This window comes from Hordeum vulgare, chromosome 5H (genome assembly GCF_904849725.1).
Source record: "Hordeum vulgare subsp. vulgare chromosome 5H, MorexV3_pseudomolecules_assembly, whole genome shotgun sequence".
Taxonomy (NCBI): domain Eukaryota; kingdom Viridiplantae; phylum Streptophyta; class Magnoliopsida; order Poales; family Poaceae; genus Hordeum; species Hordeum vulgare.
Window position 1 is genome coordinate 519,484,890 of NC_058522.1, and position 26,790 is coordinate 519,511,679.

At 47.3% G+C, this 26,790-nt stretch overlaps 2 protein-coding genes across 3 annotated transcripts; one reads left to right on the top strand and one right to left on the bottom strand.

Annotated features, from left to right (window-relative positions):
* The first annotated feature begins 953 nt into the window (after positions 1-953).
* Positions 954-12,319, top strand: LOC123452076 (probable E3 ubiquitin-protein ligase BAH1-like 1). Of its 2 annotated transcripts, none has more exons than XM_045128653.1 (7): positions 954-1,172; positions 9,700-9,927; positions 10,460-10,704; positions 10,782-11,045; positions 11,331-11,468; positions 11,660-11,718; positions 11,822-12,319. In XM_045128653.1, exons 2-7 carry the CDS (start codon positions 9,717-9,719, stop codon positions 11,925-11,927), a joined length of 1,023 nt encoding a protein of 340 aa, XP_044984588.1. In that variant the 5' UTR covers positions 954-1,172; positions 9,700-9,716; the 3' UTR covers positions 11,928-12,319. The 2 variants fall into 2 exon arrangements, with proteins under 2 accessions (XP_044984588.1, XP_044984589.1); XM_045128654.1 differs by lacking the exon at positions 954-1,172 and adding an exon at positions 7,931-8,137.
* A 628-nt stretch (positions 12,320-12,947) lies between these two features.
* LOC123452075 (myosin-binding protein 7-like) lies at positions 12,948-16,688 on the bottom strand. The gene is made up of 3 exons (XM_045128652.1): positions 15,184-16,688; positions 13,504-13,553; positions 12,948-13,408 (listed from the first exon to the last, which is right to left on the bottom strand). Exons 1-3 carry the CDS (start codon positions 16,513-16,515, stop codon positions 13,315-13,317), a joined length of 1,476 nt encoding a protein of 491 aa, XP_044984587.1. The 5' UTR covers positions 16,516-16,688; the 3' UTR covers positions 12,948-13,314.
* Between the last annotated feature and the right edge of the window lie 10,102 nt (positions 16,689-26,790).

Here is a 26,790-nt window from a genome sequence, read left to right on the forward strand (position 1 = left end):
TTGCATCTAGGGCATATTTCCAACATGTAGGACGTGGAAGTGGAGACAAAAAAGCTACCAAGTTCCCCCTTTAAGAGTAAAGAAACATTATCATTTTCTATTTATTTTTTATCATACGTGAAGACTTCAATTATATTATGTAATTGTGATAATATTATATTTGTTGTGACTGTAAAATCTAATATGCATTAATTTTATACCCCTTGGTCCGGAAATACTTGTCATATGAATGGTTGTATCTAGATGTAATTTAATTATAGATGCATCCACTTTTATTCATTTGTTTGACAAATAATTTTGAACAGAGGAAGTATAACTTTAACAAAATATTTTAAAAACCCATGAAAACGCACGGGCATTTGTGACACGTGCGCATGGACGGGTGCGAGTGCGCGGGGCGTCGGTGGTAGGGAAGGCATTCCATTCCATTCCAGCCGCCCGTTCCTCCTACTGCGGTAACCATGATTTTGTTGGCCACTCCCAGTAATCCCTAAAGCAGCAGCCAGCCAGGTGGGCCGAAGCCGCCGCCAATCCGGCCAGAGTGCTCTGCTACTGGTACTACCGGTGTAGGCCAGACAGCAGCCGCCCTAGCTAGCTGCACAAATCATTATCATTTGCCATCCGAAGCAGTCAATCCCATTTTCCTTGCTAGTACTAGCTCGTGTAGTGTAGACACCAACGCCCTTTTCCGTGAGAAGAATAAAGAAGAGAGACGGCCAGCCGTCGGATCTGAATCACCGGATGACAGACGGGACATCGGTCGGAATACACATACGTCATCGAGCTACGCCCGTTTTGCGCGTGCGTGAATGAGAAAGGATCAAGGAAAGGGAACGGGAAGCGAGCAACGCAACGGAACGGAACGGAACGCGGCAGCAGACCCAGCTGGGCCCCCTCCCGTCCCGGCTGGAGCAGCTACAAACTCGACGCGCAACGGACAGCGCCGCGCGAGAGAGAGACACAACACAACACAACACAAGACAGGGGGAGCAAAAGTCTGGCTTCGTCCTTTCCCCACCCCCTCCCGTCCCCCATTAAAAGCCGAGTCGTAGCAGCGGCGGCATCGCCTCTCCGCCCCGCTCCTCTCCCCTTCTTTCCTCCTCACCGGCTCATCACCGGCGACCACCGCCTTGGACGCGCGATCCCGCGCCTTGATTGCCTCCCATTTGCAGGTACGTGTATGTGTTAATTCCTGCCACCGCTGCATCCCCTCCGTCGCCATCATGGTTGGTTGCGTCTTCTGGCCGCATCTCTGCGCAGGGTCATATGCAGATATATGCTCTCTTCTTCGGACGGCGTTTACGATCTATGCACACGACTAGCTATCTGTCCGTGCGAAAGCATAGACATTTTAGTGACCCGACATCAATTATTCCGACGTGTTTACAAGAGAAAAACCATCTTCTACGTATACCTTACACTCATTATATTTTTAATCTTGATTGATAACATTTAATTTGGTTTACAGGTGAGGAAAGACGATAATAAAAGTATTGGTTCACCTGAAAATTTGATAATATTTGATTTGGATTGGGTAATGGGTAGAAGAAAGCAAATAAAGTCTTGATTGGGTTGAGATTTTAATAAGAATTGGTCCTATTTGATTTCATTGAGTTAATGCATGGCGTGATTTTGAAACTTACCGATTTTGTTCTGATTATTTCAAGCCGCTATATTTATGTTGATTCTGTATTTTGCATGGCATTTATTGAGATTATTAAGAAAGAAAACCAAAGTGTATGACTAGGCGTGGGAAGAGAAATATTGTCTTGATATGTTGATTTTTATTTTACACGGCATTTATTGTGATTATACTATTAAGAAAGAAGGCCAAAGCGTATGGGTAGGTGTGGGAAGGAAAATCCAAAGGAGAAGGTGAAGGCGACGCTACGAACACTACTTTCATATTTTTTCTGTATCTAAATAATTCTAGTTCAAGTAGTAAGATTTCGCGGCATATGTCCATTGCGTTGCCGCGCATGGGTTACATGACCAGTATTTCTCATGACGACGACAAATTAAAGTGCAGTCCCATGTTTGTTAACCTCGTTTTGTTCGATTACGGCGAGGAACAAATTGAGATTCGCTTACCACTAGCCCATACCACGCTACATGCCCCCCCGTACGTCTTAGTTCGATTTGTCCACTTCTGTGCTACTGGTACAGTACGTACTGTGGACCGTAGTTGTTGCTTTACAGTCGTCTATCTGTCGTGTTTTAAGACTACCCACAATAAAAGTAACATAGGTAGTAACATAGATGCCGCGTAAGCAAGAAATATAATGTGACAACTAATTAATGAGAAAAGAGAGAAGTTGAGTAACTTAGGTTGTCCATAGTGGGAGTAACCTAGGTAGTATCATATACTTAGAAATAACAAACATGCTGATGTGGCAGATAATTAAAGAAGAAAGAGATAATTAGAGTAACATAGGTAGATACCGTAACATGTTAAATGCTATATTACTATGTGTCATGCATGTCAATAAATGAAGTCATATATGATACTAGTTTATGATACTATATTAGGCTAGCCATAGTGGGGAGTATCATATAGTAGTATCATGCATATAATATTATTGTATGATACTATCTTTATAATACATAGTATCATAAACTAGTATCATAGATGACCTCATTTATTAACATGCATGACACATAGTAGCATACTCCCTCCTTTTCGGTTTATAGGGCTCAAATCTGAAATCTCATCAACCAAGATGAATTGTGAGTGGATGACACTAGTCTAAACTAGCCAATTAAATATTTCTCACATATTCAATTTCCAAGGCAATAAATGTAGCATCCTTCCTTTCATTGAACTTACATGGTGGATGTAGAAAATGATGCATGCATAGCCATTCATCTCCTTTCTCTAAACTCTATGAATTAAATATGGCGTGAGACTCAAAGCACTTTAACTCACTTAGACTCAAAATGAGTCTAATATAATGAAGTAGCATTTAACATGTTATGGTATCTACCTATGTTATTCTAACCCTCTCTCTTTTTATTAATTGTCTGTCACATCAGTATGTTTGCTAGCTACAAGTATATGATACTGCTTAGTACTAATCCGTAGCGGGCGGGGTTCGGTTCATTACCCCATCTTAGCATTGCAGTGAAAATCCAGTGCCTTAGACTACTCACAATGGGGAGTAACATAGAGGATGGTAACATAGTCTAAGTTACTACCTCCATAGTGGATGGTAACATAGAGGTAGTAACATTGAGTCTTTCATTTATTAACTTATAGACTCATCTTGCTTTGGTATCCGTTATGTTACTCCTAGTATGAGTAACATGCTAAGAGGGTGCTTGGATATGTTTTAGTCTCATGACTAAAAGTAATGAGACTAAAACTTGCTAGCCTCACCCATGCTTGGATCCAAATACTAAAGAGACTAAAATCAAGTTAATGAGCATTTATTATCCTCCAAACCCTTTAATCCAGAACTTGCATGAAGAGTTAAATGAGGCTGGCTATAGTGAAGGGTATCATATAGTTTCTGGCAAAAACATTAAAAAGAATTATATTTAAAAACGGAGGGAGTACTTTTCTTTAATGTCTTCTTTTTAGAATTGCTGGTTAGCCGCTCAACCTCCGATAAGCCAAATGCCTTGACTCGACTTCTTACCCAGTTATTATTATTAACATAAAATATTTGATTCTACGACGAATGTATATCCACAAGCTGCCCGGTGTGATACGTCCAATACTCATTATTTTTTACTCGGTGGTCAGCGCTCATTTGGTTGTATGTACTGTATTATATAGGAGGACTATGACCAGGCTCGCCCGGTGAAGGATTGATCTGCCATTTCCTTGCGCAGAACTACTGATATCTCCTGTAGAGAGAAGAAATCCACATATATAGTACGTGATCACACCCGGATTTGAGTGACAAATGTGATGCATTCCTATTCCTATTCTATTCTACATGGAGTAGAAAATTCCCGGGCGGGGCGAGTGCGACTTTTGGAAAACACATGTCGGCCGAGCCTTCCTATTCTTCCTGCTAGCGTTTGTCGCCTTTCCCAAACTCCAACGAGCGAGGCCATATCATCTCGGACGTACTACGTGTGTGTTCACATCCGCAGCCGGCCACTGCTTTCCTTCATCTTTCCTGCCGCTGATGATGACCAGGTTGGCCACTGCTGCTGCTGCTGATGGTAGAGCCCAAACAAAAAACCATTCCTTTCCTTCCACGCCGGCGGCCACAGACGGGGTGGGCCCAGGGCGCGGCTAATCCGTCCAAAGTGCTCCGTAATAACAAGCCCAAGGAACTAGCTAAGAGCATTTCCACTCGCCACATCCCCCCCCCCCCCTCCCCCCAATAGCCCCTCGCGCGTCTTCTTTAACGTCTGTGATAAAAAATCGACCCAGTCGAGCCCTTAACTCCTCGTTTATCGTTGATTTGGATCAAAATAACATTCGGCAAACCCGAGTCGAACTCAACCGCCTCGGGGGTGCCTGGGAGCACCGGTCGAAGCGAAAAGCTGACTGGACCCGCGCTGTCGGCGACAGCCGGCTCTATTCCCACCACCCCCCATTTCTCCTCCCTTTCCCTCCCTTTCCCCCTTCTTTCCTCGTCGCTCCCGTCATTCTTCTCTCACTCCCGCCATTCGGCCGTCATGCCACCGAAGAAGTACACCGTCCCTCGCCCCGCCACCGCTGTCGATTTCAGCCAGCCCTATTCCCGCCGTTTTCTCCCCCTTTCTCCTCCCTTTCCCTCCCTTTCCCCCTTCTTTCCCCCGCCGTTCCCGCCATTCTTCTCTCACTCCCGCCATTCGGCCGCCATGCCACCGAAGAAGTACACCGTCCCTCGCCCCGCCATCGCTGTCGATTCCAGCCAGCCGAAGCATAGGAAGCCGATGGCTAGGCCGGCAGGCATTTCAGACGCTGCATGGATGGCACATGTCAGTCATTGGGAGGCGGTCACAACCGACCGGCGGAGAAGGCTCGACGCCAAGAGGTTCAAGGAAGCGACGACGGTCGATCAAGAAGAGGCGTCCCGCGCGGGGATGATGATTCGCCCGGCCGCATGGAGGGGTCGCCAGGGCGTTGCGTCGCCGGCCACCCTCTCGCCGCCAATGTCGCCCTGGGGGTACGTGCCCTCGCCAGGCTACTTCGACGGTGACACACATGGCGACTTCAATCCCAACATCACCTTCCCGCATGCGCGCCTCAGCGTTCCTCCCTCACCGGCTTCGACCATGACCCGCATACTCCCTCACCCGCGTTCAACGCCGGTCTCAACACCCAGTACAACTACTCGCCGCTAACGTATTCGTCAGCAGCCTCACCTACGCCATCTTTGCGTCGTGGTGTCCTTCCATTTGCGCCCACTTCGTTGCTGTAGTTTAACTACACTCACACCGACATGGACGAGATCATCACGAGCGGCTTTGTTGCCGCTGCATTGCACCCGGAGTTTGGCCTGCAGGATGAAACAATGGACACCATCGATGACATTGACGACGAGCTCGACGACGCCGAGGACGAGGAGGAAGACGAAGAGCTGGTGGAGGGAAGAGAAAGCGGGCGACAAACCCCAAGCCAGCGAACCACGCGTCAAGTGGACGTCAAAGGAAGACGAGTGCCCTGCCAAAGCGTGGAAGACCGTCAGCATTGACCCGATCACCGACGCGAATCAGAACAGCGACACGTACCGGGGGAGAATCAAAAAGATATTCAACGAACGCAAGCTGATCGACCGCGACTTCACCAACATCCACATGGACTGCGGCAAGAAGGTCATGTCGAACCACTGGTCGACGATCCAGACGGCCTGCAACAAGTGGCATGGGGTCGTCGATGAGATCGTTGCTCGCCCGGAAAGCGACGTCAATGTCGAGGGTGAGGTATGGACATAGTTCGCCGACCCTAGTTCTTCGCATCGCCGTGTACTTTGCGGACATGTTTTGACCGCAGTTGTGCAGATAATTCGGATGTTCGCCATGTATTGCGTCGACAACCACGACCAAGAGTTCAAGTTCCTTCACGTGTTTTCCAGGATCGAGTTGTGCTAGAATTGGAGGGAAGTTTGGCTTGCTCTCGACAAGGCCAAGGAGACGTACAACCCGGATGCGCCTGCCCCGCCTGCGGCAGAAGGGCGCCCAAATGGCACCAAAAAAGCCAGGGCGGCGAGGGACGCGGCGCCCGCTGCCAAACGGCTGCAAGCTTCGATCGAGCAATGCATCGCCGACACCAAGAGCAGCGCTGCCGCGAGGGAGGAAAAATCCAAGGCGCGGTGGTTGGCATTGATGGCGAACCAGTACGTCAAGCTCGACCTTCTCAGGACCAACGTCGCTCCGAAGAAGAGGAACGCTGACTTGGCGTTCTTGATGGGGACAGACACATCGGCGATGGACGAGCGGGTGAAGGCATGGTACTTCGTGGCACACGGCCTGATCTTAAACCAGATGCCGGTGTCGGCGACGACCGCACTAACGACCATGACGATGAAGGCCCCGAGAGAAACCACGCCGACGACGAGCCCCACTACCCCGTCCAGTCCCGCGGCAGAGGAGCCGCACTGCGCCTAGCCGTTCGTTTGATTCGTTTCATGTCCTTTCCTTTTAATCGCCGAACTATGGCATGCTGATTGCCGTCTTGTGGCATGACGATTGCCGAACTTGTGACGTCTTTTTGGCAGAACGAAAGCTAAATTTTAAGAAAAATGACGTCTGGGACCAAACGGATGGAGATGCTCTAATCTACAGCGGTCGTAGTCACGATGATAATAAATCCAAAGGAAAAAAAAAAGATTGGCTTAAAACATAATCTTCCGGTGAGGATGGATCTGCTATTTTCATACGCATGACCATTGATACGTCTTGTAGAGAGAGAGAAAGAAAGAAAGGAAGAGAAAATGTGAATCCACATACGTGATCGCTCGCATGCGGATATGACTGACAAATCGGATGCATCAGTCCTATCCTAGTACGTAGATAGGAAATTCCCGGGGGAGTGCGACCTTTTAAAACAACAACTGTCCACTGTGCCTTCCTTTTCTTCGTAGCAGCATTTGTGATTTGTCGCCTTTCCCAATCTTCAACGGGAGCTGCTTTTACTTCGCCGCTGATGAGAACAAGTATAATAATATAGCCAGCTGCTGGCTATAAGACATTGACATGTCATCTATAGTTCATTTTATAGCCAATATGTACAATAGTTTATTATAAATGCGTACTACTTTTTTATTATATGACCTACCTTTCATACTCACATAATGCCTAGAAGCACGTGCTAGAGCTGGCTCTTAGTTAAGAGCCCGCTTACCTTCTCTCTCCTCTTCTCTTTTCTCTAACTAAACAAAAATATATTAGTTTATTTCTTATAGCCAGCTGATTTAGCTTTATTGTATTTGCTCTGATGACCAGCTTGGCCACTGCTGCCGCTGCCGCCGCCGCTGATATAGTAGAGCCCAAACAAAAGACCAATCCTTTCCTTTCACGCCGGCGGCGACATAGGGGGAGTGGGCCCAGGGCGCGGCTAACCCGTCCAAAGTGCTCCGCGCTAATAACAAGTCCTAGGTATGTAGGAGTAGTCTACTAGCTAAGCTACAGACGTCGTAGTCGTCGTCACGATGATAATAAATCAATCCAAGGGAAAAAGATTGCGCATGCATTGCACCAACCCACGTCCGTCCGTCCTACTCATTCGGATTTGGGGTTGATGGGCGGATGACAGCCACCGGACCGGACAGAGGTCGTCCGTTAACCGGCCGGCCGGCACGCTGCCGTGCACGTGAAGAGAAGCAGCAGCTGCCAATCCGATCCGATCCGATCCGATCCAACAGACCCGAAGGCGCTGGGCCGTGGGCCCGCCCAGGTGGGAAAACGTCGAGCCCGTTCACGCGGAACCGACAGCGGGACGAGAGGAAGGCGGAGTGCGATTTGAGTCTCCCAACCCACCATCAAGGAAGGAAGGAAGGAAGCCGACCGCCTCCGCGCTGCCCACGCGACGCGTGCCCGCCGCCGCCCGCCCGCCCGCCATTAAAGCCCGGGCGGGCGCCTCTGCCTGCGCGCCTCCTCCCTTGCGCTCCCACGCTCATCCACGCTTAGGCCGCCGCCGCCGCCTTGTTGCCGTCGGTCATCGGCCTCTCCCATCCGGCCTCGCCCACCCATGCAGGTATTTAACACCGCCGCCGACCTTCCTCCCCATTGTCTACTCCGTCCATCTGGTACGACTCCTTCTTCTTCTTCTTGCCTGCTACTCCATTCTCCCGCGGTTCCACGGACTCGCCAATTGATCCGGCCTGCAAGAACTTCGCTTCCCTGAATATCCATCGAGTGCGGCCCATAGCGATCACGATCACAATTCCCCCGCACATGCGTTTACTACCCCCAGTATCAATTTCCTTTTGAGGAGCAATCAAGAATCGTTTCCTCTTTCTTGAGGCTTGTGATTTGTGCGCTCCAAATCCACTATCTCTCCGTGCGTAAACGCTGGCCATGGTCTTCTATTTTTTTTATCTTGCTATTATCATACTTTGATTCCTGGACGAATAGATTCGCCTAGTCAATGTCGTAGGCTGCGTATGCTTCTCCTCTTTCTGTACCTTTCCATGGCTTTTCAGTCCTCTCTTGTGTCTCAAACACTAATTCCTCGCAATGCCAAGGAATAAAACATCCATTGCTGAATTATTCTCTCCCAGTTTACGGATTCTCTCAGCTGAGGTGGGGTTTAAGTTACCTGAGTGGGTTAAGCTACTCAACCCCTGAATGAATAAAGTCAAATGCCCTGGCTTGTTGCTGTTATCCGGTCATTAACTTAATGCTGTATAATATTTGAATCTTGGGGAGATGGGTACCGGACGGACGGCGTTCTTTCAGAATAAAGATACTGATGGTGTCTTATTCTGGCTGGTGTGACACGAGTTCAGTTATTTTTCATTTTATATTGGAAGTCAGCTATCGTCTTATGTAAGCTGATCCACTTGGTGCACAGTTGGTCTGCTTCTTCTTTTTTCTTTGAACAACTCAACCGGGTTATTCTATTCCACTTCTAGACAGAGAAAAAACTAAAGGCTGTGTCTGTCTTTTGGATACCCTTAATTTACATACATGATCTCATCTCACTATCTGTCTCAGACACTCAGTTAAGAATGCATGCAAGTCTGTTTTTTATCATAAGTATTTTATTCCTGAAGAGAGTGTTATTCCTTGTTTAGATTGGTTACTTCGTTTGTGCAAATATGTGTTAGTTTGGGTAGAATAATCTGAGAGTGACTGCTTTGTCTATAAGCGAAGCAAAAGCCTGTTTTCTAAAATTTGGATGAATTGATTCGAGACCGATATTCACATTAGATAGTTATATACTGCATGTAAGGAGTACGTCCAGCACATCATTTCTTAGTTTACAGAGATGATACTGCAACCAGGCTTTATGTTACTGGATTGCCAAAAAAAATGTCCAATGAATTTTGGAATTTCAAAATGGAGTTTGACGACATTTTTTTTATCAACACAACTTCTTTCCAAATTGGAATTTTCATCTGGTAACAAAAATCCGATTGCAACTAACTGTACTTACCGAGAATTCCGACTATTAACAAAAAACCTGATTGAACTGTAACCATACTGAGTATACATTAGTGTGCTTGATTTACTGTCGCCTTACTCTGTGCTTCAACTCTTTAACTTTCCAAACATAGTTCCCTCAAGAATGGTTGGCTCTACCTATTTTTTCAGGCTTTTCGGTGGGCAAGATGAAGTTCGGTTCAATATATGAGGAATACCTCAGGGCAGAGCAGGACAAATATCTTGCTAAATGCTCCCATGTAGAGTACAAACGTCTCAAGAAGGTATTGAAGCGGTGCCGACTTGATCGCTCATTGCAAGCAGATGGCACCAACAGTGACCAGCAGGAGGACAGAAGCGACGATTCTTCAGATGCTTGCGACTGCAATTCTTGCACATGTATGCTCAGCCTCTAGTGGCTACCCTCCCATCTTTCCCTTCTGTACAGAATCCTGACCAGGATGTAAATTTGATGTAGAACTCAGAAAATTTTAGGGCAGTCATACTTTCTGATAATAATAGAAGTATTTTGTATACACCAAAAGATGTTTAAGCTCACTATCTGGTATACTCTGCAAGTTAGAAGCACCCAAAAGGATACCAACAGTCAATCTTCCCCTTCATCAAAGATTAAGATGGTCTAATTTTCATCTGTCTAATCTGGTGCTCTGGTTTTCTGCCATTCTTTCTTTCTGTGAAAGGGGGAATCTAATTTCACTTTGTAGGATATTTGGTTCCATGTTTATCAGGTCCACTCGATAGCTGTGAAGTGTTATAGGTTTTAGTACTGGTGATTTACTTTTACAGCCAGAACAACTATCTTTGCTTTCTTTGATTTGGTTGATACTACGGTCACTATTTCCGTTTTTTTTTCTACCGAGTCTACTGTTTGTGCTACTGGTATCCTGACTTGTGTTATCTTCTTGTCCAGTGTGTGATCAGATGTTCTTTACAGAACTCACCAAGGAGGCTTCGGATATAGCTGGCTATTTCAGCACTAGAGTACAGCATCTTCTAAATCTTCATGTTCCTTCAGGATTGCAACGGTATATATGGCGCGTACGTCAATGCTTCATAGATGATCAACAAATCATGGTTCAAGAAGGCAGACTGCTAATCAATTATGTGACTATGAATGCTATTGCTATTCGCAAAATTCTCAAGAAATATGACAAAGTAATTTGTTTGTCTCTCAACTGTCATTATACATATATCTTCAGGATCTTCCTGCTAATATGCTGTTGATTTGGCAGGTGCATGGTTCTGTTAGCGGTAGAGATTTCAGGAGCAAGATGCAAACTGAGCATACTGAACTGCTGCAGTCACCTTGGCTGATTGAGCTGGGTGCTTTCCATCTGAACTGTGATAGTTCAGATATTGATGAACCCGTAGGCTTCTTCAAGAACGGATTCTTCAAGAACTTTTCCTGTGACTTGGCAGGAACACAGCCAGTAATGACAATGGCCATTTCTGAAACTATGAAATATGACTACAGCCTAACTTGTCCAATTTGCTTGGTGAGATTTGGTTTTTTCCTATATTTCTTCATCTCCTTATACTTTATTGATCTTGGTCCTAAGTACGAAAACGGCAACTGGAACATCATGTCTTTATTAACGACTTGAAGTAAAAACTGGTAGCACCACATGCACAGCCTTTGTACAGCGTGATACGGATACTCATCCCAAATTCGGAAACTCCTGTACATTGTGTCTGCAGGATGATAATATTCTACTTCGCTAGGCCATAGGAGATGTTCTTGTTATGATTTTTCTAACCTATGGTTTTTGTCGCTTGCGTAGGACACCATATTCAATCCATACGCGCTAAGCTGCGGTCACCTCTTCTGCAAAGGCTGTGCGTGTGGCGCTGCATCCGTGTATATCTTCCAGGGTGTCAGGAGCGCGCCTCCAGAGGCCAAGTGCCCTGTATGCCGAGAGGTATGCGAGCAACCCTATGTGCTCTTATGTATCATTTTTGCATCTCCTATGCATCATCGCAACTGCACCGTAAACAAGAATGCCGTGTTGCTTACATTAATTTCCATGGTAAAGGTATATTTGCTCATGCCGCCAGTATGAATGTAATTGCTACCTGACACTCGAGACTAATTTTGTTCCATATACTTCAGGTTGGTGTGTTTGCTCATGCCGTGCATATGAATGAACTTGACCTGCTCATCAAAACAAGGTAAACTGTTAAGACTTAACCAGCTCTCCCTTGTGCTACAAGAGCTGAAGATAAGAAACCATGCCTTTTTTCTGTCTCTGATCCGCGTCTGCTGCTTGACCAGGTGCAAAGATTACTGGAGATGCAGACTACGCGAGGAGCGGGCCGAGATGGTGAAGCAATCCAAAGAATACTGGGAGTCCCAGGCCATGCTGTCGATGGGCATCTGAACCACCCCAGCATCACCATTCTTTGCTTACATCGGCGATCGATCGTCAATAACTATCACCAGCGGCGTGAAGATTCCTCTAAGATAGCAGATTTGATCCATTGACTGCTACTCTGCTACCGAGCATTACTACCAGCCAAGCAAGCGAGATGTACCCAAAGATAGCAGAGACTGACATAACCGGGAAGAGCTTCCAGGGAAGCATATGTTCCCTTGCTTCTGATGTTGCTGTCCAGCTCGTCGGATCCAACCAATTCCTTTGTTTATTCAGGAGATTGTACTTAGTTTGGAGTGGTTGTGCTCAGTTCAGCTATCTTTTCCTACCTGTCTACTTTGTGCTCTCTGCTTTTGAACACGAAATTCCCAAATGAAAACAGCTGGAATTGGACGCAATCCCTTGCTAGCTGAGTACGTCCCTGTGTTGATTTCGACGTGTCATGCCAACTTGTGCGATTTGAAACAGGTCTGCCGCGGATCGCTCGGGTCTTTTGAATGTTTGACATGACACCAAAGCATGCAGTATCAAAATTCTGCTCTGCAGACGTTCCTAGAGCCTGAAGTCCTGTGCAGGAGCAAAGCTTTCTTGGCGAAAATACATAAATCGCCAAATCATGCTTTTCTCCCAAGATGACATGATAGCACCACACATGCATACACAACAATTGTAGGACAAAACAAAATTCACCCAATCAACCACGCCAGCAGATTATGGACTACTCCATCCGTTCCTAAATAGAAGTCTTTCTAAAAATTCCACTATGGACTACATACGATATAAAATGAGTAAATATAAATTCTAAAGTATGTCTATATGCATCCGTATGTATAGTGAAATCTCTAAAAAAAACTTATACTCACTCCGTCCCAAAATTCTTGTCTTAGCTTTGTCTAGAAATGGATATATCTAAATAATAAAACTTGACTAAATACATTCATATCTAAACAAATTTAAGACAAGAATTTTGGGACGGAGGGAGTATTTAGGAACGGAGGAAGTACATAGCAAAGAAGACACATCAGATACAGTTTGCACAAATGTGCAGCTAATTTCCTTGACATCAGCTCATCATTCATCAATCTGGACGCAAGCAAAAACAACCAGCAAGCACCGCACGTCCACACGCGCACTATACAAGCATATAGCCTTTGCTGGCGAGAAATATAAGCAAAAGTGACCCCCCAAAAAACCCACATTGACAATTTCTGGATCATGGCACAAGGATCCCCATCCCGCCCTTGGGGCCAAAGAGGAATCAACAACTAAAAGAATTAAAACAACACCATCTCCGCCCAACCTTCGAATAATAAAACGCGATTTGATGCAGACTTCCCAACCAACGGCTATGTTATTTACATTAGGCAGCAGCAGCAGCTTCTTCAGACAGGCTTTACTTTCTTCTCATGAGAGTCTTCTGAATCCGAGGGCACTTGTCCAGGAGTATGAGCAAACCCACATTGTTACTTGATAATCCAAATGTATACCTATCCACAAAGTAGATGAGAAGTCAATATCAGGACACTTTATTGATAGAATAAACATGTATCATGAGCTAAATTCCCGTGGAAGGCTCTCATACCTGCTTTGTGATGGCTTCTTTTTTCGAGAGCAAAATAATGCAATGGCCCACTGCAAAAGATGATGATGGCAAACAGTAAGCTAAGGCAAGAAGCTTTATTGTCCTCAAGAATAGTGCAAATAAAGTGCAAGCATATGGTGGTTTCAACAAGGGCCATTCATCTCAAGGTCCAACAGGGCAATATAATAAAGCAGAAAACAACCACACTGGGTGAAGTTAGAAGGCACGCACATTGCTGCTGCGACGGAACACCAAAAATAATCCTTATATAACAACCTTACAATCCTATTTTGGCTTCGTACTGATGTTAATTGCACCCAAGTGTTCAGAAGTTATCAGATTTAATCATTACCAACAGCGTGATTTTGCTAAAATTTTATCTCATTTTTAAATAAGTAGAACCAGATCTTAGAAAGGACATCAGAAACAGGTAGGACTCACACGGGGCAGAAACAGATGTTGCTGCCCAGTCCCCCCCCCCTTTCCGTGCGGCACACCACCACCACGGATGCCTCATTAAATACGTGCGTACGTGCATTGGCCATTGCTGATGGCACAGGGGAAGGTGAAGCGTTCACACGGCAGATTGGATGACAATGCCCATGACACAACCAGGGTGGTCTTATGGCTTTCTGAGTGACCACCACCACCAATCTACCATCCCTGGCAGGCCTATCTCATCACACCACCGCCTACCTGCCGAATTTGACAGATGCTAGGACAGCAGAGAGCAAGCAGGGGAGCCAGCAAACATACAGGAGATAGATCTGTAGGTTAGGGGCTGTTTGGATTCCGCCTGGGCTGGCCCTACAAAAACAGGGTGAGCCAATATTTTGGCGAGAGAATCCACCGCCTCCGTTTCACCAGCAAGCGGATGTGAAATCTGAACTGCAGACCAAAATATTGGCGTGGCGACGAAGATTTGGCCTCCATCCAAGTGGGCCAAAATTCTACTGGTCAATGCCAAAATTTTGGTGGGGTAACTCCTGGCTACCATCCAAACAGCCTCTTAGTGTTCCCCCAAAGCTTGAAAATAGGAGATACAAAAAAGTCTTAGTTCCACAGGCACGTACTCGCTAACACAAAGGTTATATACTCCTATATCGAATTTTGGCTTCGTCCTAATTTGGAAGTTTGAAAAGAGCTGCACAAAACTAACTAGGACCAGTGGGTGGAATTAATCAATTGCCAAAACTCTGCATTTGCTATATTTTCAGTCTCCTATATTAATTAGAACTAGGTCTTATACAGGACAGTACCAAAACCAGCTTGAACGAAGGCTGGGACAGGACGTTAATAGAAACAAATTGTGTGGCAAACATTCAGCATCATTCCAAACTTCTAGGGCAAAACCCATGCAAGGTTAATGATATATTAACGAAGGCTGGGACAGGACGTTAATAGAAACAAATTGTGTGGCAAACATTCAGCATCATTCCAAACTTCTAGGGCAAAACCCATGCAAGGTTAATGATATATTGTTTTTTATGTTTGAATCTTGCAAGATCAACGAATCTGCACAGATGCTCCACATCAAATATTTAACGAACCACCAATGCTTCAGTTTCATAGATTTTCTAATACAACCTATCAGACTAAAGCAAAGCCAAATTGTGAAGGTAACAACTGAGACATGCATTCAATGCTTAAGTGTCATATCAGCATAAAAGATCACCATACCTTAAACAACACGGGCTTCGAGAATGTCCCGCCGGGTGCTGTCTTCTTGTCTTCCCCGACCCTTGTATCTGCAACCCCCACGGCTTGCTTTCTGGGCAAATGGTGCACAGCTGGAACAAACCCAACCCCAGTGCCAACCGGAGCAGCGTCTTTGGCTAGCTGTTGCGCTATCTCCCGAAGAAGCATAAGCTGAGCCTTCTCAGTGCGCATTCCCATCAGAGCCTGACGCATCGATTCCCGGTCAGCCTCCAGCGCCTCCAGTCTCATGTATAGTGTCTTGATGTCTGGCTCAAGCGCCTCATCTTCGTATTTCTCCAGGACCCTGGCTGTAGGAGCCGACGCGCCTTGATGCACCTTGTCGATCATGTACACCCTGTCGCTGCCACTGCCGCTGCCAGAACCATCGTCGTCGCTCCCCCCTTCTTGTACGCCATATTCAGCAATGGGAGACTCTGGCAACTCATCATCATCACAGGGGTGGCTCCTTTGTTCCACGGTCTCTTCATGTAACACCTCGTCCGCAGAGAATCCGCTTGTTTCCTGCCCAGCCGGCTCCAGCAATGCCTCATCTGCATACAGGTGGGCGCCCTCGTCTTCCTCCAGGGACAGTTGACCTACTCCATCCCCATCCTGGTCGTGCTCGAGGAGGCAGATCCGGCGCTCCAGATCCACGCCCACAGCGTCCTCCTCGCTCCCCTCCTGGCCGTCGTCGTAGTAGTACTCCCCGTTGTAGCAGCGGAGCTCCGGGTAGTAGTCGGCGTCCTCGTAGTCGCCCTCGAGGAAACCGTCCTCGTGGCCCTGCCCCTCGGAGTCGTCGGCGTCGGGGAGCGGGATGCCGAGGCGGAGGCAGGTCTGCTGGTAGGCGTGGAGCCTGGAGCGGGCGCGCGCGAGGTGGCGCGCGCGGCGGGCGACGAGGGCGCGGAGGTGGTCGATCTCGGCGGCGTCGAGGGCCATCTTCTCGTCGGCGAAGCGGCGGAACTGGCGCAGCTCCATCTGCACCTCGGCCTTCTCCCGCTGCAGGCGCAGCATCATGGCCATGGCCTCGCTGGCGGCGCTGGCCGCGGCGAGGCGCTCCTCCTCCACCTCGACCCGCAGCGCCGCCGCGGTGTCCTGCGCCGCCGCCAGCGCCTCCCGCAGCGCCGCGGTCTCCTCCTCCGCCTCCACCCGCGCCGCAGCCCCCTCCCCCTCACCTTCCCCGCCCCTCTTCTCCCCGTCCAGCCTCCGCTTCACGGAGCGCCGCCACCGGACCGCCGCGGACGGCGAGGAGCAGCACGGGCGCGGGGACGAGTCGGTGTCGTGGTCGTGGTCGTGGTCGTGGTCTTCGTCCTCCATGACGGCGGCGAGCGCGAGGGTTTGGGGGGCGGGGGGAGCAAATCGGAGTCCTCTCTTCTTCTCTTCTCTATGGATTTGTGTATTTGGATTTTCGATTGGGGGAATCGGCGATGGTGCGTTTGGTGGTGCGCGGTGGCGTTTCGTGTGCTTTTTTTTTGTGGGGCTCCAGCACGAGACAACGGAAGAGGACTGCGACCACAGAGGATTATTTGGACTTGGTAATGCTCTTCACATCTTTTTTTTATTATTTTATTCGAAAAAAAAGAATGCCGCAGGTGAATGGCCCTTTTTTTCTTGGGGAGAACTATCAGGTGAATATCCGTCTTGTCTTAGTAGCTACTTTGGACTTTGTTTAAAAAGAAAATGTACTGCTTTGGACTTGCCAAATGGAACAACAACGATTTCTTCGGCACCAAGAATTGTTCGTCTTGTAATAATAAGACCTATAGAAGGCTAAAACTCAATCTCCTAGCGTTCTAAAACTGTATTATACAGGTTTAACCCACTTTTAGTACACTCTATATGTGGGCATGTGTGTCACACATGTGCCACTTCCCGCCACTCATCGATGTCGCTATAAGAATGCAGTTGGCCGACCTCCCACGATCGCTTCCCGTCCTCTTCAGGACCTCCCGTCGATTCTTGCTCGCAACATCATCCTGTATTCTTTGTCGTCATCACCACGGGAGACAAATGTTTGCTTTATCACAAACGTTAATGGGCTCACGTGCCTCTTTTTCGGCGTCCATTCACCTTCCCTCCGTATAACAACACCAGTTCACCAATCGCCACCACCCACGTGCAACCGGGTTGGCGGGAAGCTTGTCGCGGGGCCCGGGGAGGCGAGTGACCTCCCAACACCCCATGCCCGTGCTCTTCACGACCTCTCGCCACTTCCTGCACACAATGTTATCCCATCGCAGTCCCGGCTCCTATGTAGTCATCACTCTTAAAGATGATACTGGTGTTACCACCATCGCCCCTCTTCTCCTCATCTAGCTTTCGCTTCACGGAGCGTCGACACCGAACCATCGCAAACGATGAGGAGCAGCACTGCCATAGCCGAAACCAATTGGGAACCGTCGTCCTACATGACGATGATGACCAGGCACGGGGATTTGGGGAACACCGGTGATCACGAGGGCGTCGCCGCAACGGTTAATGGGCTCCCACACCTTTCTTTTGGCGTCCATCCACCCCCTCCCTAAAATGACACCCATTCACCCACCCCCTCCATAAAAATGGACCCACCCTCCAACTGCTACAACCCACGTGCAACCGAGTTGGCGGGAAGACCACTACAAGGACCAAGGGAACGACAAGCAGGACCAAGGCGTACCTACCTACCTAGGTTATCATTCGAGTCGTAGTTGCTCTGCTTTCCCGCTTCCACTACACGAATGGAGTTGGATAACCTCCCAAGACCCCTTCTCGTCCTCCCCATGACCTCTCAACGCTTCCCATTCATAATGTCATGCCAAAGCAGTCCTGCTTCATGTGTGGTCACCACCACCAAAGAAGATGTTGGTGCCGCCATGACTGTAAATGGACCCGGGGAGGTGAGTGACCTCCCCAATGTTGGGGAACGTCGCATGGGAAACAAAAATTTTCCTACGCGCACGAAGACCTATCATGGTGATGTCCATCTACGAGAGGGGATGAGTGATCTACGTACCCTTGTAGATCGCACAGCAGAAGCGTTAGAGAACGCGGTTGATGTAGTGGAACGTCCTCATGTCCCTCGATCCGCCCCGCGAACAATCCCGCGATCAGTCCCACGATCTAGTACCGAACGGACGGCACCTCCGCGTTCAGCACACGTACAGCTCGACGATAATCTCGGCCTTCTTGATCCAGCAAGAGAGACGGAGAGGTAGAAGAGTTCTCCGGCAGCGTGACGGCGCTCCGGAGGTTGGTGATGATCTCGTCTCAGCAGGGCTCCGCCCGAGCTCCGCAGAAACGCGATCTAGAGGAAAAACTATGGAGGTATGTGGTCGGGCAGCCGTGAGAAAGTCGTCTCAAATCTGCCCTAAAAGCCCCATATATATAGGAGGAGGGAGGGGGACCTTGCCTTGGGGTCCAAGGGATCCCCAAGGGGTCGGCCGAGCCAGGGGGGAGGACTCTCCCCCCCCCCCCCCCAAACCGAGTCCTACTTGGTTTGGTGGGAGGGAGTCCTTCCCCCTTCCCACTTCTTTCTCTTTTTTTTTCTTTCCTTTGATTTTTCTCTCTTGGCGCATAGGGGATTGGTGGGCTGTCCCACCAGCCCACTAAGGGCTGGTGTGACCCCCCCCAAATGCCTATGGGCTTCCCCGGAGTGGGTTGCCCCCTTCCGGTGAACTCCCGGAACCCATTCGTCATTCCCGGTACATTCCCGGCAACTCCGAAAACCTTCCGGTAATCAAATGAGGTCATCCTATATATCAATCTTCGTTTCCGGACCATTACGGAAACCCTCGTGACGTTCGTGATCTCATCCGGGACTCCGAACAACATTCGGTAACCAACCATATAACTCAAATACGCATAAAACAACGTCGAATCTTAAGTGTGCAGACCCTGCGGGTTCGAGAACTATGTAGACATGACCCGAGAGACTCCTCGGTCAATATCCAATAGCGGGACCTGGATGCCCATATTGGATCCTACATATTCTACGAAGATCTTATCGTTTGAACCTCAGTGCCAAGGATTCGTATAATCCCGTATGTTATTCCCTTTGTCCTTCGGTATGTTACTTGCCCGAGATTCGATCGTCAGTATCCGTATACCTATTTCAACCTCGTTTACCGGCAAGTCTCTTTACTCGTTCCGTAATACAAGATCCCGCAACTTACACTAAGTTACATTGCTTGCAAGGCTTGTGTGTGATGTTGTATTACCGAGTGGGCCCCGAGATACCTCTCCGTCATACGGAGTGACAAATCCCAGTCTTGATCCATACTAACTCAACTAACACCTTCGGAGATACCTGTAGAGCATCTTTATAGTCACCCAGTTACGTTGCGACGTTTGATACACACAAAGCATTCCTCCGGTGTCAGTGAGTTATATGATCTCATGGTCATAGGAATAAATACTTGACACGCAGAAAACAGTAGCAACAAAATGACACGATCAACATGCTACGTCTATTAGTTTGGGTCTAGTCCATCACGTGATTCTCCCAATGACGTGATCCAGTTATCAAGCAACAACACCTTGTTCATAATCAGAAGACACTGACTATCATCGATCAACTGGCTAGCCAACTAGAGGCATGCTAGGGACGGTGTTTTGTCTATGTATCCACACATGTAAATGAGTTTTCATTCAATACAATTATAGCATGGAGAATAAACTATTATCTTGATACAGGAATTATAATAATAACTATACATTTATTATTGCCTCTAGGGCATAATTCCAACAGTCTCCCACTTGCACTAGAGTCAATAATCCAGCCCTCACATCACCATGTGAATTACATTGTAATAAATCTAACACCCATACAGTTCTGGTGTCGATCATGTTTTGGCCGTGGAAGAGGTTTAGTCAGCGGGTCTGCTACATTCAGATCCGTGTGCACTTTGCATATATTTACGTCCTCCTCCTCGACGTAGTCGCGGATGAGGTTGAAGCGTCGTTTGATGTGTCTGGTCTTCTTGTGAAACCTTGGTTCCTTTGCTAAGGCAATGGCACCAGTGTTGTCACAGAACAAGGTTATTGGATCCAGTGCACTCGGCACTACTCCAAGATCCGTCATGAACTGCTTCATCCAGACACCCTCCTTAGCCGCCTCCGAGGCAGCCATGTACTCTGCTTCACATGTAGAATCTGCTACGATGCTTTGCTTGGAACTGCACCAGCTTACTGCACCCCCATTAAGAATAAATACGTATCCGGTTTGCGACTTAGAGTCGTCCGGATCTGTGTCAAAGCTTGCATCGACGTAACCTTTTACGGCGAGCTCTTCGTCACCTCCATACACGAGAAACATCTCCTTAGTCCTTTTCAGGTACTTCAGGATATTCTTGACCGCCGTCCAGTGATCCACTCCTGGATTACTCTGGAACCTACCTGCCATACTTATGGCCAGGCTAACATCCGGTCTAGTGCACAGCATTGCATACATGATAGAGCCTATGGCTGAAGCATAGGGGACGGAGCGCATATGCTCTCTATCTTCATCAGTTGCTGGGCACTGAGTCTTACTCAATCTCGTACCTTGTAACACTGGCAAGAACCCTTTCTTGGACTGTTCCATTTTGAACCTCTTCAAAACTTTATCAAGGTATGTGCTTTGTGAAAGTCCTATCAGGCGTTTTGATCTATCCCTATAGATCTTAATGCCTAGAATGTAAGCAGCTTCTCCTAGGTCCTTCATAGAGAAACTTTTATTCAAGTAACCTTTTATGCTCTCCAAAAGCTCTACGTTGTTTCCAATCAGTAATATGTCATCCACATATAATATTAGAAACGCCACAGAGCTCCCACTCACTTTCTTGTAAATACAAGATTCTCCAACCACTTGTATAAACCCAAATGCTTTGATCACCTCATCAAAGCATTTGTTCCAACTCCGAGATGCTTGCACCTGTCCATAAATGGATCGCTGGAGTTTGCACACCTTGTCAGCATTTTTAGGATCGACAAAACCTTCGGGTTGCATCATATACAACTCTTCCTTAAGGAAACCGTTAAGGAACGCCGTTTTGACATCCATCTGCCAGATTTCATAATCGAAAAATGCAGCTATTGCTAACATGATTCTGACGGACTTAAGCATCGCTACGGGAGAGAAAGTCTCATCGTAGTCAATTCCTGGAACTTGTGAAAAACCCTTTGCCACAAGTCGAGCTTTATAAACGGTCACATTACCGTCAGCGTCCGTCTTCTTCTTAAAGATCCATTTGTTCTGAATAGCCTTGTGGCCCTCAGGCAGCATCTCCAAAGTCCACACTTTGTTCTCATACATGGATCCTATCTCGGATTTCATGGCTTCTAGCCATTTGTTGGAATCTGGGCCCACCATTGCTTCTTCATAATTTGCAGGTTCATTGTTGTCTAACAACATGATTGATAAGACGGGATTACCGTACCACTCTGGAGCAGCGCGTGATCTCGTCGACCTGCGTGGTTCAACAGAAACTTGAACTGGAGTTTCATGATCATCATCATTAACTTCCTCCTCAACCGGCGTCGCAATGACAGAGGTTTCCCCTTGCCCTGCGCCACCATCCAGAGGGATGAGAGGTTCGACAACCTCGTCAAGTTCTATCTTCCTCCCACTCAATTCTCTCGAGAGAAACTCCTTCTCGAGAAAAGTTCCGTTCTTAGCAACAAACACTTTGCCCTCGGATTTGAGATAGAAGGTGTACCCAACTGTCTCTTTTGGGTAACCTATGAAGACGCACCTTTCCGCTTTGGGTTCCAGCTTTTCAGGCTGAAGCTTTTTGACATAAGCATCACATCCCCAAACTTTAAGAAACGACAACTTTGGCCTTTTGCCATACCACAGTTCGTATGGTGTTGTCTCAACGGATTTCGATGGTGCCCTATTTAAAGTGAATGCAGCTGTTTCTAATGCATAACCCCAAAACAATAACGGCAAATCAGTAAGAGACATCATAGATCGCACCATTTCTAATAAAGTACGATTACGACGTTCGGACACACCATTACGCTGTGGTGTTCCAGGCGGTGTTAACTGCGAAACAATTCCACATTGTCTTAAGTGAGTACCAAACTCGAAACTCAGATACTCACCCCCACGATCAGACCGTAGGAACTTGATCTTCTTGTTACGATGATTTTCCACTTCACTCTGAAATTGCTTGAACTTTTCAAATGTTTCAGACTTGTGCTTCATCAAGTAGACATAACCATATCTACTTAGATCGTCAGTGAAGGTGAGAAAATAACGATATCCGCCGCGTGCCTCCACGCTCATTGAACCACACACATCGGTATGTATGATTTCCAACAAGTCACTTGCACGCTCCATTGTTCCGGAGAACGGAGTCTTAGTCATCCTGCCCATGAGGCATGGTTCGCACGTGTCAAGTGAATCAAAGTCAAGTGACTCCAAAAGTCCATCAGCATGGAGTTTCTTCATGCGCTTTACACCAATATGACCCAAGCGGCAGTGCCACAAAAATATGGCGCTATCATTGTTTACTCTAACTCTTTTGGTCTCAATGTTATGTATATGCGTATCTCTATCAAGATTCAATATGAACAATCCTCTCACATTCGGTGCATGACCATAAAAGATGTTACTCATAGAAATAGAACAACCATTATTCTCAGACTTAAAAGAGTAACCGTCTCGCAATAAACAAGATCCAGATATAATGTTCATGCTCAACGCAGGCACTAAATAACAATGATTTAAGTTCATCACTAATCCCGATGGTAGTTGAAGTGACACTGTGCCGACGGCGATTGCATCAACCTTGGAACCGTTTGCTACGCGCATCGTCACTTCGTCTTTCGCCAGCCTTCGTCTATTCCGCAGTTCCTGTTTCGAGTTGCAAATATGAGCAACAGAACCGGTATCAAATACCCAGGCACTACTACGAGAGCCAGTTAAGTACACATCAATAACATGTATATCAAATATACCTGATTTTTCTTTGCCCGCCTTCTTATCTGCCAGATACTTGGGGCAATTGCGCTTTCAGTGACCCATACCCTTGCAATAGAAGCACTCTGTTTCAGGCTTAGGTCCAGCCTTGGGTTTCTTCGGCGGATTGGCAACAGGCTTGCTGCTCTTCTTCGAATTGCCCTTCTTGCCTTTGCCGTTTCTCTTGAAACTAGTGGTCTTGCTCACCATCAACACTTGATGCTCTTTACGGAGTTCAGACTCTGCGACTTTCAGCATCGCAAACAACTCGCCGGGAGACTTGTTCATCCCTTGCATGTTGTAGTTCAACACAAAGCCTTTGTAGCTTGGCGGCAGTGATTGAAGGATTCTGTCAGTGATAGCTTCTTGCGGGAGTTCAATCCCCAGTTCAGCCAAACGGTTTGAGTACCCAGACATTTTGAGCACATGTTCACTGACAGACGAGTTTTCCTCCATCTTGCAAGCATAGAATTTATCGGAGGTCTCATACCTCTCGATCCGGGCGTTCTTCTGAAAGATAAACTTCAACTCCTGGAACATCTCAAATGCTCCATGACGCTCAAAGCGACGTTGAAGTCCCGGTTCTAAGCCATACAAGACTGCACATTGAACTATTGAGTAGTCCTCCTTACGCGCTAACCAAGCGTTCTTAACATCCTGATCAGCCGTAGCGGGTGGTTCATCTCCTAGCGCAGCATTAAGGACATAATCCTTCTTTCCAGCTTGTAAGATTAGCTTAAGATTACGAGCCCAGTCTACAAAGTTGCTTCCATCATCTTTCAACTTAGCTTTCTCTAGGAACGTATTAAAATTCAGGATGACACTTGCGTGAGCCATGATCTACAACACAAATATATTCAAAGTGGACTTAGACTATGTTCAAGATAATTAGAGTTCAACTTAATCAAATTATATGCTAAACTCCCACTCAAAAAGTACATCTCTCTAGTCATTTGAGTGGTTCATGATCCACTTACACTATCCCAAGTCCGATCATCACGTGAGTCGAGAGTAGTTTCAGTGGTAAGCATCCCTATGCTAATCATATCAACTATATGATTCATGATCGACCTTTCGGTCTCATGTGTTCCGAGGCCATGTCTGCACATGCTAGGCTCGTCAAGCTTAACCCGAGTGTTCCGCGTGCGCAACTGTTTTGCACCCGTTGTATGTGAACGTTGAGTCTATCACACCCGATCATCACGTGGTGTCTCGAAATGACGAACTGTAGCAACGGTGCACAGTCGGGGAGAACACAATTTCGTCTTGAAATTTTAGTGAGAGATCACCTCATAATGCTACCGTCGTTCTAAGCAAAATAAGGTGCAAAAAAAGGATTAACATCACATGCAATTCATAAGTGACATGATATGGCCATCATCACGTGCTTCTTGATCTCCATCACCAAAGCACCGGCACGATCTTCTTGTCACCGGCGCCACACCATGATCATCCATCAACGTGTTGCCATCGGGGTTGTCGTGCTACTTATGCTATTACTACTAAAGCTACATCCTAGCAAAATAGTAAACGCATCTGCAAGCACATATGTTAGTATAAAGACAACCCTATGGCTCCTGCCGGTTGCCGTACCATCGACGTGCAAGTCGATATTTCTATTACAACATGATCATCTCATACATCCAATATATCACATCACATCGTTGGCCATATCACATCACAATCATACCCTGCAAAAACAAGTTAGACGTCCTCTAATTTTGTTGTTGCATGTTTTACGTGGTGACCAAGGGTATCTAGTAGGATCGCATCTTACTTACGCAAACACCACAACGGAGATATATGAGTTGCTATTTAACCTCATCCAAGGACCTCCTCGGTCAAATCCGATTCAACTAAAGTTGGAGAAACCGTCACTTGCCAGTCATCTTTGAGCAAAGGGGGTTACTCGTAACGATGAAACCAGTCTCTCGTAAGCGTACGAGTAATGTCGGTCCAAGCCGCTTCAATCCAACAATACCGCGGAATCAAGAAAAGACTAAGGAGGGCAGCAAAACGCACATCACCGCCCACAAAACCTTTTGTGTTCTACTCGAGAAGACATCTACGCATGAACCTAGCTCATGATGCCACTGTTGGGGAACGTCGCATGGGAAACAAAAATTTTCCTACGCGCACGAAGACCTATCATGGTGATGTCCATCTACGAGAGGGGATGAGTGATCTACGTACCCTTGTAGATCGCACAGCAGAAGCGTTAGAGAACGCGGTTGATGTAGTGGAACGTCCTCACGTCCCTCGATCCGCCCCGCGAACAATCCCACGATCAGTCCCACGATCTAGTACCGAACGGACGGCACCTCCGCGTTCAGCACACGTACAGCTCGACGATAATCTCGGCCTTCTTGATCCAGCAAGAGAGACGGAGAGGTAGAAGAGTTCTCCGGCAGCGTGACGGCGCTCCGGAGGTTGGTGATGATCTTGTCTCAGCAGGGCTCCGCCCGAGCTCCGCAGAAACGCGATCTAGAGGAAAAACTATGGAGGTATGTGGTCGGGCAGCCGTGAGAAAGTCGTCTCAAATCTGCCCTAAAAGCCCCATATATATAGGAGGAGGGAGGGGACCTTGCCTTGGGGTCCAAGGTATCCCCAAGGGGTCGGCCGAGCCAGGGGGGAGGACTCTCCCCCCCAAACCGAGTCCTACTTGGTTTGGTGGGAGGGAGTCCTTCCCCCTTCCCACTTCTTCCTCTCTTTTTTTCTTTCCTTTGATTTTTCTCTCTTGGCGCATAGGGGATTGGTGGGCTGTCCCACCATCCCACTAAGGGCTGGTGTGACCCCCCCAAATGCCTATGGGCTTCCCCGGAGTGGGTTGCCCCCTTCCGGTGAACTCCCGGAACCCATTCGTCATTCCCGGCAACTCCGAAAACCTTCCGGTAATCAAATGAGGTCATCCTATATATCAATCTTCGTTTCCGGACCATTCCGGAAACCCTCGTGACGTCCGTGATCTCATCCGGGACTCCGAACAACATTCGGTAACCAACCATATAACTCAAATACGCATAAAACAACGTCGAACCTTAAGTGTGCAGACCCTGCGGGTTCGAGAACTATGTAGACATGACCCGAGAGACTCCTCGGTCAATATCCAATAGCGGGACCTAGATGCCCATATTGGATCCTACATATTCTACGAAGATCTTATCGTTTGAACCTCAGTGCCAAGGATTCGTATAATCCCGTATGTTATTCCCTTTGTCCTTCGGTATGTTACTTGCCCGAGATTCGATCGTCAGTATCCGTATACCTATTTCAACCTCGTTTACCGGCAAGTCTCTTTACTCGTTCCGTAATACAAGATCCCGCAACTTACACTAAGTTACATTGCTTGCAAGGCTTGTGTGTGATGTTGTATTACCGAGTGGGCCCCGAGATACCTCTCCGTCATACGGAGTGACAAATCCCAGTCTTGATCCATACTAACTCAACTAACACCTTCGGAGATACCTGTAGAGCATCTTTATAGTCACCCAGTTACGTTGCGACGTTTGATACACACAAAGCATTCCTCCGGTGTCAGTGAGTTATATGATCTCATGGTCATAGGAATAAATACTTGACACGCAGAAAACAGTAGCAACAAAATGACACGATCAACATGCTACGTCTATTAGTTTGGGTCTAGTCCATCACGTGATTCTCCCAATGACGTG